The 12,625-nt window shown below is 41.0% G+C and overlaps 1 protein-coding gene across 1 annotated transcript in view; it reads left to right on the top strand.

Moving 5' to 3' along the window:
* PKHD1 (PKHD1 ciliary IPT domain containing fibrocystin/polyductin) overlaps window positions 1-12,625 on the top strand; it is a 471,475-nt gene that overhangs the window by 165,551 nt on the left and 293,299 nt on the right. The window contains exons 37-39 of the mRNA XM_036248838.1: window positions 6,631-6,841; window positions 7,975-8,132; window positions 11,059-11,250. Of these exons, the coding sequence (XP_036104731.1) occupies window positions 6,631-6,841; window positions 7,975-8,132; window positions 11,059-11,250 (561 nt within the window). The remainder of the gene's footprint in view (window positions 1-6,630; window positions 6,842-7,974; window positions 8,133-11,058; window positions 11,251-12,625) is intronic.

Genomic DNA, 12,625 nt, shown 5'->3' with positions numbered 1-12,625 from the left:
GGGTAAGTGTATATCCTCATCCTTTGGTTTTCTTCCTTCTACGGCTCTTCTTAGGATTTTTTCTCATCTACCCAATCTTCAAATGACCATGTTCCCCTGGGTTTGGTCTCAGGTACTCTGCATTTATAACTGCATACTTCTTCCACATAATCCCATCAATTCCCATGGAGTACCTCTATTTATATATTCCTTTATATATCTAACCTTGGACCTTTCTCTGAGCTCCAGAAGAGATATTCTCTTCAATAGCTAAAATATAACCTGTTTAAAAATAGTCATTTAAAGCTTACTATGTCTAGAATATAAACTACATAATGGCAAGGATTTTTGTTTTTTTTTTAATCCTCACCCGAGGACACTTTTGCATTTAACTTCAGATAGAGTGGGAAGGAGAGAGGGAGGGAGGAAGAGAGAGAGAGAAACATCAATGTGAGAGAGACACAGTGAGTGGCAGCCACCCACACGACTCCAACCAGGGCTGGGGACAAACTGCAATCGAGATACATGCCCTTAGCGGGAACCAAACTTGGGACTCTCTGGTCCACGGGCCAATGCTCTAACCACTGAGCCAAATCGGCCAGGGCATGGCAAGAATTTTTCACTGTTTTGCTCACTACTGTATTCATAGTACCTCAAATAGCAAATGGCATATGGCACAAAATAGGTGCTCAATAAATATTTATTGAATGGATTTATTATTTTTTCCCCAAGTATTTCTGTTTACCTTCCAATGTGATTCAGTTGAGATATCATCGACATGTTCTTTCTTACCTCTAGATTGACTCTCTCAGTTGTCTTGATTATCCAGAAGGAATTTCAAATTTTTACACTTCTTTCCAGATCTATTGTGCAACTCTTACTCAAACTTCCAAACCTTTTTGTTTGAACTACTTCATTAGCCTTCTACATAGTCTTCTTAATTTCATTCACTTTCCTGCAATCTCAACAATCCAGAATTACCTTTCGGAAAATAAATTCGATCATTTAACTATCTTGAATATGATTTTTCAAGTTTGTTAAAACAGGCCAACAAGGTCTTGTGTAATTTTTCCAGTCATACCATGCCATCTCATTCATCTGATCTCCATTCAGTTGCTAGAACACATTAAGCTCCCACTTGGCTCTTGCTCATCTTAGGACTTGACTCAGATGTTTTCCTCATTCTCCCCAATGTGCAGTAAATATGTTTTCTCACTAAGGCTTCTCTTCCCTCAGTTTGATATCACTAGTCTTAAAATATTGCTAGTCACACAATAGTATCATTTCTTATCTCACATATTTCTTTGATGGTTTCCCAGTCACATTTGGAATAAACTCTAAGTTCTTTGGGAGAGCCTGTGAGGCCCTTCCTGGGTGGCTCCTGCTACCCCTCCACGTGCACCTTTGCTGACTCTCATCAGGTCCCCATTTTTTCCATGTGCTTGCAATCAGGCCATGCCACCTTGTAGCAGCTATTCGAATGTGTCATGTTGGCCACTGTTGTATACACCATTGCCTTTGCCTAGAGTGCTCTGCCAATTTTGTCACCTGGTTCACTATGGATTATCCTTCAAGACCCAACTCAGTTATCATCTCTTCTGTATATCATTTTCAGAAAAAACCCCTTCTCTTGCATGAGTGAGGTGCTCTATGTCTGCGTACCAGCATACCCTGGGCATCGCTTTGACTCAACACTTACATGATACATTTGTGACATTTGTCTGTTTCTTGTACTGGCCATGGACCTGGAAGATGGCGACTCTGTTCCCTTTTCATCTGTTTTCCCAGTTCTTGGAAGATATTTATCTACACAGAGGGAAAAAAAGCTTTCATTATTTTATTATGGATAATGGTAAAGCTACATGCAGAAATAAGGAGGAAATAATTTGCATATACTTGAGAAAACTATTTCTAGTTTTTTTGTGTGAGTTCATTTAGATTTCTATTCTGATACAAACATTATTTTGATGAAATGATTCTCTCTCTCCTAAATTATTTTGCAGTTATTCACTTGGGATAAAGACTGAGGTCCTACAAAATAAATAAAGGACAATTAGTTATTTTAAAGTGTGTTAACCTACAAAGGTGGTTTTCTTTCTCTTCATGTCCATTTGGTAAGATGGTTCTCAGACTATGTAATTATGGGTGAATGGCACTGAAATGCTTGAACAATAATTTGTAGGAAATACAATTATGAGTAGAAGTTATTAGTGGGAGTAAATGAATAGTTTGTTGGTTAACAGGTCAATGTTGAAAGCCCTAAGTGGTTAAATATTGTATTAAATTACAAGTTGGGAGCATAACTCTTTTTCATTTAAATATATTCATAAATGATTGAGCTTTTTAAACTATGTTCTTATGTTTTTTGATTTGTGGCAGGGAAAGGAAGGCACCACCCAACCTGGGTTTCTTAAAAGTTGTATGAAGTGAAATGAGTCATGTTTGAGACGTGTGCATGCCTTCTTCATCAGAGCAGTCGGTCCACTTTGTGTGGCATTTAAATAACATGTATGAAGTAAGAAATGTAATTTTTTGAGTATCAGAGATGATTGGATACAGATAATTTATTGATATTTCTAGAGGCCAGGAATTCCATTATGTGTCCAGTTATTTGGTTCTGGGTTCAGGAGACCCAGTTTCAGAACTGGGTGCTGACATCTCATTGCCGTGTGATCTTGTCCTTGAAGCATCTTAACTTTCTAATCTGGATGATCTGTCAAAAGAAAAACAACAATAGAAACAATTCTTGCTTTAGAGTAAAACTACTGGCATAGGTTGGTTTATTTTAAGTTCTTTTTTTTTTTTTTTTTTTTTCCATTTTTTGTACAGACAGAGTGGGAGGGAGAGAGAGGAAGAGAGAGAGTGAGAAACATCGATGTGAAAGGGACACATCGAGTGGCTGCCACCCGCACGACCAACCAGGGCCGGGGACAAACTGCAACCAAGGTACATGCCCTTAGCGGGAACCGAACCCGGGCCTCTCCGGACCGCAAGCGGGCGCTCTAACCGCTGAGCCAAACCGGCCAGGGCTATTTTAAGTTCTTAATAAATGCTTTTGCTGTAATTTTTATGTATTAGATATTATATACTCATTTAGGTGTATATTAGATAGAGATTTGCAAATAAATGTCCAGAGGGCAATATTCAAAATAGTTAATTGAAATCACTATGGATTGAACCTAATCACGAGCCCAGGACCATGTTAGGAATTGTGACATATATAAGAGGAACATAAGGTAGTAGCCCTGCATTCGAGGTGCTAACTATCCAGGTGGGGGGATAAGCACATGCACTGTAATAATTACAGAATAATTTAGTACTGAACTATGTTGTGGACCATGGGTTATATAACTTGAATCTCCCCAGGCCTCTCAGTAGTGACCACAGCAATTTTACTGCCTTCCTCCCCCAACTCTCACGGAACCTCCAGCCCTTTTCCGGTCTGCTGTTGTAGGTGTTCTCATGACAAATACCATGAGTTCATGCACTAGTCTGTCTGCCACAGTTGCCATGAGGCATCTTTGATGCACTTTCCCCCCTAGCTGGACTGTTTTGGTCATTGTCTTCCATTTAGGAAAGTGCTAGGGGCTGCCTCGTCCCAGGCCCTGTGACTGATACCTGCCGTGAGAGTACTGAACACAGGGTGTGCCAAGGGCACAGGACTTCATTGCTGCCCAGGTGTTCAAACCCCAAGGGGTAGCAGTGTGCTGTGTCCCACGATGAAGCATGGTGACCTCTTCTCTCTGCCACTCAGGGTCCTACCTAATCACCTGGACACCAAAACTTTGGAGTGCGGGTTTCTCCATGACTCGGTCATGATTTTCCTCATTCAGTATATATTTATTGGACATCTATTACATGGAGACACTAGAGAGGCATTGGTGCTATTATTGTGAGCAAATATAACTCCTCCTGTCCTGTTTGACAGGGAAGAAAAACAGAGAATTACAGTAACAGATGTGAAATTGCAGTGTGTTAAGTTCTGGAAAGGAGAGGAAAATGGTGATGGCAGGGTTTGACTAAGGAGGTCTCAGAGGCCTTTCTGAGGACTCTAGTTTAACATTATTCTGAAGAATGAGGCAGAGTGAGTTGATAAAGAGTCCCAACAGAGGAGCATCGGGTGCAAAACCCATCTGGAAAGTTCCTTTAGTTTCTTTCTTCAGATTCAGTGGTCCATGTGGTGAGGAGAGAGAACCCATATCGGAGACAGATCCCATACTGTCTCTGTCATCTTTTTTTCTCAACTTCCCCTTGTAGAGGCATCTTCTCCCATGTTAAAGCCACTCACACAAATGGCACATAGACTAGCCAGACATGCTCGGGCATGCCTAAATCTCAGGTGTTCACAGACCAAGTAAGACCCCACAGCACCGTAATGTCTATAGGAGGAGGTGGACATCAGCAGGGGCTGAAGTGCTGGTGAAATCCAGTGGAAGAGGAGGGGCATGAGCTGTGTTTGGGAAGGATGGATGATGTGAAGAAGGCTAGGCACACAGGTGGAAGGCACAGAGTGGGCAACGGGATAGAGGGAGATAGAAATTGTTAAGTGAGAAGAGGTAATGAGACTGGGCTTCCTGGAATTGGGACTAAGGGAGTCAGAGACCACAAAGTAGAGTCAAATTTTGGAGACTTAAAAGTCGAGAAGGGAACTTGGTGCTTTGCTCCTGAGGACTGTAGGCAGATACTGCAGGTTAAGCGACCGAGAAGGGATATAATTAAAATACCTTAGCAAAGTTTAAAAAAAATAACTACAGAATAGCCAGAAGAATACAGGTTAGATGCAGAGACTCTAGCTCAGCTGATGATTATAATTATTTTGAAATTCTTGAATTTGATATGACGATAAGTCATCCCAGTCAATATCTCCTACATAGCTAGAAATACATGCAGGCTTGATGTTTTAGTCATGTTTTTGCAATGAGAGTGAATAAATTATGAGGTATCTTTACTGCTTCATAGAGGCTCTGTCACTATTTGAAAGGACATTATTTTATGTTAATAATTAAAAACACACTTCAAAGATTCTCTGATTTTTATTATTTGTTCAGTTAAGAATGATTAGTGGACGAATATCTTTGTTGTCCCTACTCTAGGATCTGCCATGAGTAGCTTCATGTTGTAGGTGCATAGTAGGTATTTGTTGCAAGCTGAGTATTGTGAACAATTGATCACAGATTTTAATAGCATTTTGCCTTTGATAAACATTTTCTATGCTCTTTAGAGATTTTTCTGTGCAGACATTGAAGAACCAATCATAGAAATTCACATATATATGCATAAATATGTAAATAAATTTTATTTCATTTTATTGTTCCCAAAGGTTAAAACAAACAAGGAATAGAATTAAAATTATTTTCTTTTGGGATGATTTATGTCTTAATTTTTACCTGCCCTATAATTAGAAATTTTGACCTCTATAAATGTTTTTTAAGATAAAATTATCACTCAAGTAAACTTCAGAAATTACATCATTAACCCAGAGACCTTTCTAAGCCTAAGACAGCATTATTGGTACAAGTGCCCGTTTTCACTCAGACAAATGAATAAGGGGAAAGTTTAAAATAATTTGAAAATGATTTATTGTTGGCCACCTCTGTAGTTAGAGATTCAAGTATTATTATATTACTTTAGTGCAACAGGGGAGGACAGTAAGTTGCTGTGGGCTGAAGTTAAATTATGATCTATTGCAAAGGAGGAAGGAAATGTACTGAGGAAAGAAGAAGGAGCTAGGAGTAAGCCCTGTGTTTTCCGAAGTAATGCTTCAAATAATATCTTGAAAAAAAAATCTTTGCCTTGACCCTTGCTGGGAAAGGCCAGAGTAAACTGGCAGACAGACTACCTTCTTGACTTTTGGACAGTGAAGGAGTCGCATACGGGCATGAGAAGATCAGGTGGATGCTGTGGATTCTAGAAACCAAGGTACTCAGAGACACAAGTTATCCTTCAATTTTGCATAGCAATCCTATGTTGGATCCACCCAGTTTTAGGGTTTGAAGGGATCATTTAAAACACCCTGGTTCAGGACAGCCAATTTGGGGTAATTTTTATTTTGAATGCCACTAACACTATTTGTAAAGTGAGTTGTTGAAATCATCAGATTAGAAATTCATTATGAGCTTCTAATAGCTACTTGTTTTTATTTTGAATAAGGAAGAGGTGATAAAATTACATACTCAAAGCACAGAGTGGTATAGGAAAGGAAGAAAAAAGACAAATATTGAGGGTCTATTACGTGACAAGGTCCAAAATGCATGTTTCATAAATATTATTTCATTTAATCCTCTTAAAACCTTAAGGAAGAAGGTCTTAACTAACTTCTGCTTTGTAACTGACGAAACCGAAGCCCACTCTTGAGTTTATTACCCAAAAGAACATGCTTAGCACATGGCAATCCTGTGATTCACTTGTAAGTTAGGTCAGACTTCAATTCCTACGTTTTTTTGTACCACGTCACTGAATCCTGGATTACTGTTATGGCTACCATGCGACAGATTTTTGAAAAATACCTGAAAAAGTGAAGGTGTTGGTGATTATCAAGCCTGAAACTTGCTTTCCCAGGTTCTTTGTTCACAAGATTCTTTGGCTGAGCAATACCATATTTGCATTAACTTTTCAAATGTCTGAAAGCAAATTTTCCTTTGACTGCTTTAGCTTCACTACCAGAAGTGATCGTCACCCATCTCCGAGCAGCTGCCTCTGCCGGTGACACAGTGTTGGCACTGGAAGATGCTGTGGACTGGCACTCTGGGGATGAGGTTGTCATCATCAGTGGGATGGGAGTTGAAGGTGCCAAGCCCACGGAAGAGATCGTCACTGTGGAAACTGTGCACGATGCAGACCTCCATCTGAGATCACCCTTGAGGTACTGAGGGACAGCTTGGGTCCGTGTAGATGGAAAAAGATGAGGTCTTAGCTGGTTGGTGTCTGGACTGTTCTTGGTCTTTCAATGATGTATTTTTCCCCTTTTTATTGAATTTATTGAGGTGACACTGGTTAAATGTTTCAGGTGCATAATTTCACAACACAGCATCTGTACATTGTTTTGTGTGTTCATTAACCCAAGTCAAATCTCCTTCCATTACCATTTATCCCCTCTATACTCTCCTTCCCCTCCACCTCCCTCCATCCCAGCAATCACCACACTGTTGTTCATATACATAAGTTTTTCCTTTTTGGCTTAATCCCTCCAATCCCCACTCCCCAACCCAGCCCCTCATCCCACCACCCACAACTGTCAGCCTGCTCTCTATCTACGAGTCTGTCTCTACCCTTTGCAACAGCATGGATGGACCTGGAGAGCATTAGGTGAAGTGAAATAAGCCAGTCAGAGAAAGACAAGTACCATATGATTTCACTCATATGTGGAATCTAATGAACTAACAATCAATGTTATATTTTTATTTAAATCATGTTAGATGTTTTGATGAGAAAATTACAAAGCATGTTTTAAAGATTAATACTTCTGCCCTGGCCAGTTTGGCTCAGCGGTTAGAGCGTCGGCCTATGGTCCAGAGAGACCCAGGTTCAGTGTCCGCTAGGGGCATGTACCTGGGTTGCAGTTTGTCCCCGGCCCTAGTTGGGTCTTGTGGGTGGCAGTCACTTGATGTGTCCCTTTCACGTCGATGTTTCTCTCTCTCTCTCTCCCTCCCACTATATCTGAACAAAATATCGAAAAATGTTCTCGGATGAGGATTAAAAATAAATAAATAAATAAATAAATAAATAAATAAATAAATAAAGATTAATACTTCTTAAATAAGCTTCTCTTGTAAGATTCTAGAATTCCCATATTATAGTAGGTGGTCAGTGCAGTACTCAGTATCATTCTTAATTTTCACATTCATGTGCCCTTCGTTCACTCTTTTGTGTTTGAGTTTCAAAAGAAATAGATTCCTGAATAGAGTATTACGGGAATTCAGTGCCTTACTATTTCTACTAAGATTCAGAGTAGTGCCTACAGATGTATCTTCTTATTATTATTCTTTTTGTTTTTAGATATTCTCACAACTTCACAGAGAATTGGGTGGCTGGGGAGCACCGCATTTTAAAGGCCACAGTGGCCCTGCTCAGCAGGAGGATTACCATACGAGGAAATCTCACTAGTGAGAGGACAAAGTTCCTTGCTTCGTGCCAGAAGGCTAACGCTTCAGAAGGTAGGGACGTATTTTGTTGGGAAGTTCAATGAGTGAAAAAGAATGTTCTTACCATCAAATAATAGGTGGCATTGTTGACTTCTTTCAAAATAGAATGAACCCTTTACCTTTGCATGTCCATAATATATTGTAGTTTTTGGAATGCTCTTGATAAATGATCATTTCATCTCCTGCCCTCAAGGACCTTGCGAAAGACATAAACAACACTATCCACTGGAGAAATTAGTTATTTCTTTTGGAAAAAAAATTTTGTTAAATAGTTAAATCTGGAGAGTTGAATTAGATTTCCAGGCCTGAGGTTATAATATAGTCTTAACTCTGATTCCAAGCCCCTTCTGAAATTCTCAGGGAAACTGTTCAATGCCAGAGTCATGAACACAGGCAAGTCTTACTTATCAGACTTGTTGAGTTCTTCCTTCCCCTCCACCTCCACTTTGGAGTCTGTTTTCTGAGTGAACTACCACATACATTAAGTAAGTGGTTTTAAAAAGTCAATTTATCTTCTAGAAGAATAACAGGCACTGAATCACACTGATGTGCCTATTAAACATCTATTTCAGGGATGGTTAGTTTAGTAGGTTATGTTTTGGTTTCTCAGGCTGTAGATTATGAGGCTTTCACATGTTGTGAAGACATCATTTGTCAACTTTGGTCCCGGATGGTGTGGGTGTCAAGGATGACTCCCAGGCATGAGCTCTGAATGGATGGTGAGGCTACTTATTGAGATGGGAAGAGGAACAGATTTTGGGGTGGGAGGGGAAATCATGAGTTTAATTGTGTACAGTTGCAATGGAGATGACAGGTCAGCATCTGAGTGGAGAGGTCTGGTAGTGTCCAGAGCCTGGAAGAAATGTTGGATGGAGTTAAAGATTTGAGTCATATCTACATATATAGACACAGGTGGGTATAATGTCAAGATGCAATCAGGATAAAGGGATGTTGACCCCCCTCCCACCTTAGTCTCCTAGCTCACAACTGTGTCATTCTGAAAAATGTTTGGATACAGTGGGTTAGAATCCAGTGATTGTCAACTTTAATACTTACGTTGAATTGAGATCTGAGTTATTTTCAAACACTTTGGGATTTCTCATACAGGTATTCTTAGATCATTGATCATGCTGCAAGTGAGACCATGCATCTGGGGTCAGAACCTGATAAATCTGCTACCTTCTAATGAAAAAAATTCCTGGTTTCAGCACAACTCTCTCTTTTTTTAATCCTCACCCAAGGATATTTTTCTACTTATCTATCTTCAGATAGAGTGGGAGGGAGGGAGAGAGAGAGAAACATTGACGTGAGAGGGACACATGGACTGGTTGCCTCCTTCATGACCCAGACCAGGGCTGGGGATGAACCACAACTGAGGTACATGCCCTTAACCAGAATTGAATCCATGACTCTTTGGTCTGTGGGCAGACGCTCTAACCACTGAGCCAAACTGGCCAGGGCTCAGTGCACTCTTAAACATTACTACAAAATTCTCAAAGTCAGCTTAACAGAATTCATACCTTCACTAAAAACACATGTCACTCACCTCTTCTTTGTATGGGGCTGACGTGTGGGAATGAGGTAGCTAAACACAATAATACAAGGCCTGAACACTTAAAAATTTTATGGATCATTGACATAAATAATCAAAATTGTGATAAATCTCTCCTCTTTTTTTTTTTTTTTATTCTCACCCGAGGACATTTTTCCATTTTTTGTTCAGGTAGAGTGAGAGGGAGAGAGAGGAACAGAGAGAGAGAGAGAGAGAAACATCGACGTGAAAGGGACACATCAAATGGCTGCCATCCACAGGACCAACCAGGGCCAGGGACAAACTGCAACCGAGGTAGGCGCCCTTAGCGGGAACCAAACCCTGGTCTCTCTGGACCACAGGCTAATGGTCTAACTGCTGAGCCAAACTGGCCAGGGCCATTCACCTCATATATTCATTCTCTGGGTGTTAGCAAATGACTGGACTTTGTAACTTACTATGGATTATTTACCATGAAATGGCACATCACTTTGTATTAGTGGCACTTTTTCTTTGGTTTGTTACATGGATAATAAAAAATCAATTCATGTCCAGCCAGTGTGGCTCAGTGGTTGCACCAGGAGGTCACTGGTTTGATTCCCTATCTGGTACGGGAACATGCCCAGTTGCAGGCTCCATCCATATGGGGGAAATGCAGGAAGCAGCTGATCTCTTATCAATGTTGCTCTCTACTTCTCCCTTCCTCTCTCCCTCTAAAAATTAATAAAAACATATTTTAAAAATGTTTAAATAAGAATCAATTCAGAAAATGATTTCTTAGTTCATACCGCCACATGCTATGTCAACAGAAAGAATCCTGGATCCTGAGGTAACAACTCTTTGCAGCAATGTAGCTGTGTGTACCGCGTTCATGTGGTTTGCTGTCCTCTCTGGGAGGCAGTGCTGGTGCCGGGCTAGAGCCCTTTGCCATTCTCTGCAGTGGCGTTATTGTTGTCACCAAACTAGAAAGCAGCAAAGTAAAGGGGGAGCCCATTGGACAATTTGAGACTAAAACAAGCCATGATTACATTCAGCACTTACATCTCATTCCCTACAATTATCAACCACGAGAGGTCATGTTATTGCACGCTCCCTCCAGGGCATCTTTTAGATTGAAATAAGCATCTATTTAGATTGGGTATGTGGGTTACAGTCAGCCTCTTTGTGACAGTAATTAAGGTGATTGATTTGGGGGGGGGGGCTTCTGAAAATAATAGAGTGAAGGCAACATCATGTCCTAGTTATTGGATATTTTCATTAATAATTTAAAAAGGAGAATCAAAGTAAAATGAAAGCAAGATTATTCCACGAAACAAACAATAATTGCTGTCAGTGCCTTTCAAACTGGAGAGAGGCTTGAAGTGCGTCATATGGGCGTCAGTAACCTGACTTCATTCTGTGTTTCAGGTAATTTGCAGCACTGTTTGTATTCCACAAGTGAGAAGGTGCTGGGATCCCGGGATCTGGGGGCCCGAGTCCTCGTTCAGTCCTTCCCTGAGGAGCCCAGCTGGGTGCAGTTGGAGGGAGTGCAGTTCCGGAACTTGGGGCAAACCTTCCGTAAGCATCTGAGCGCCCTGACTCTGGTGGGAGCACTGAGCGGTAAGAGAGTTCAGGCCTACTTCTTTCATTTTTAACTTCTCACTTTTCTTTCTTCTCCCATGTTCAAGGCACTACCTGCCAAGGGTCATGGTAGGTGATAAGTGAATGTGGGGGTCAGAGATGGAGACATGCTCTAGATCTATGGTTCTCAATCTTTAATGTCCCTAAAAAACTCCCTGATGAACTTAATAAAATTTGGAGTTATGGATCTTGCCAAGACAAACTCTGGACTAAGGTGGGCCTAGGCATCTGAATTATTATTTATTTTTTAAAATATGTTTTTATTATTTTTTTAGAGAGAGAGGAAAAGAGAGACAGAAACACTGATGTGAAAAACATCGATTGGCTGCCTCCTGCATGCCCCCTACTGGGGATCGAGCCCACAACCTGGGCATGTGCCCTGACCGGAAACCTCTCAGTCCATGGGGCGATGCTCAGTCCCCTGAGCCACACCAGCCAGGGGAGATCTGAATGTTTAATAAGCAAGCCTTATGATTCTGGAACAAGTGGTCCAAGGAATATCTTTCAGAAACATCACTATAGGGTCAACAGATGTGGCGTGAACCTCACGATCCACATTGTAATCCTGCGACCACAGGCAAATTGACATTGAGTAGTATGAATAATCAATGCCGTGGCAGTCCAGCAAGTGGAAAGCAGTTCCCTGTGAAGTTGTCCTAACTAGAGGAATTGTCTTCCTAGAAAAATTGTGGGAGAATGGGCTGAGGACCAGGCACTTCCCCTGGGACCATGGAGCAGGCAGAGTGCACGGATCTGGGTCAGAGCTGAAGAGATAGGAAGGGAGCAGGACATATCAAATGAAGGTGGGAATCACCAGGTGGAAAACAAGATTAGACTAAAAAAAGAAGCATATGACCACATGTACCTGCAAAGGTTCTGAAACTCAAGTTGGAGGGTCATAGGAGCACCCAGGGCAAAAACCCAATGCCAGAAGCTGACATGCAGAGAGTCAGAGAATTGGGGTACAGATGCTAAGTAATGAGGACAGAAACTTCATCTCTGAGTTATCCTCCCCACCCCTCAGCACCTCCAAGACCCACACATTCAAGCTTTGCCTTCCTTGAAAAGGAAGGTGCTCCAGGGGTGGTGCCTGGCAAAGACCATCAGAACATACTCAGTGGTTCAGGCGGGACTTGAGAAACACTAGCATTCCAACAGACAATGACAGCAATCTTAGAGGGTGTTGAAGGCACAATCCTGGCTAGCCAACTATAGCATTATTTTCTCTCATTTCAAATGAACTGTAAGCCAAGAATGTCTCTTTATTCTAATGTCCCATTCTCTGTCCCACCTTATTTATTTTGACATTCATTTAGGAGTATGGTTCCTAATATAGCTCTCTCCTTGGTACAAT

This window comes from Molossus molossus, unplaced genomic scaffold (genome assembly GCF_014108415.1).
Source record: "Molossus molossus isolate mMolMol1 unplaced genomic scaffold, mMolMol1.p scaffold_m16_p_8, whole genome shotgun sequence".
NCBI lineage: Eukaryota > Metazoa > Chordata > Mammalia > Chiroptera > Molossidae > Molossus > Molossus molossus.
This window is presented reverse-complemented; position numbering and strand designations above follow the sequence as displayed.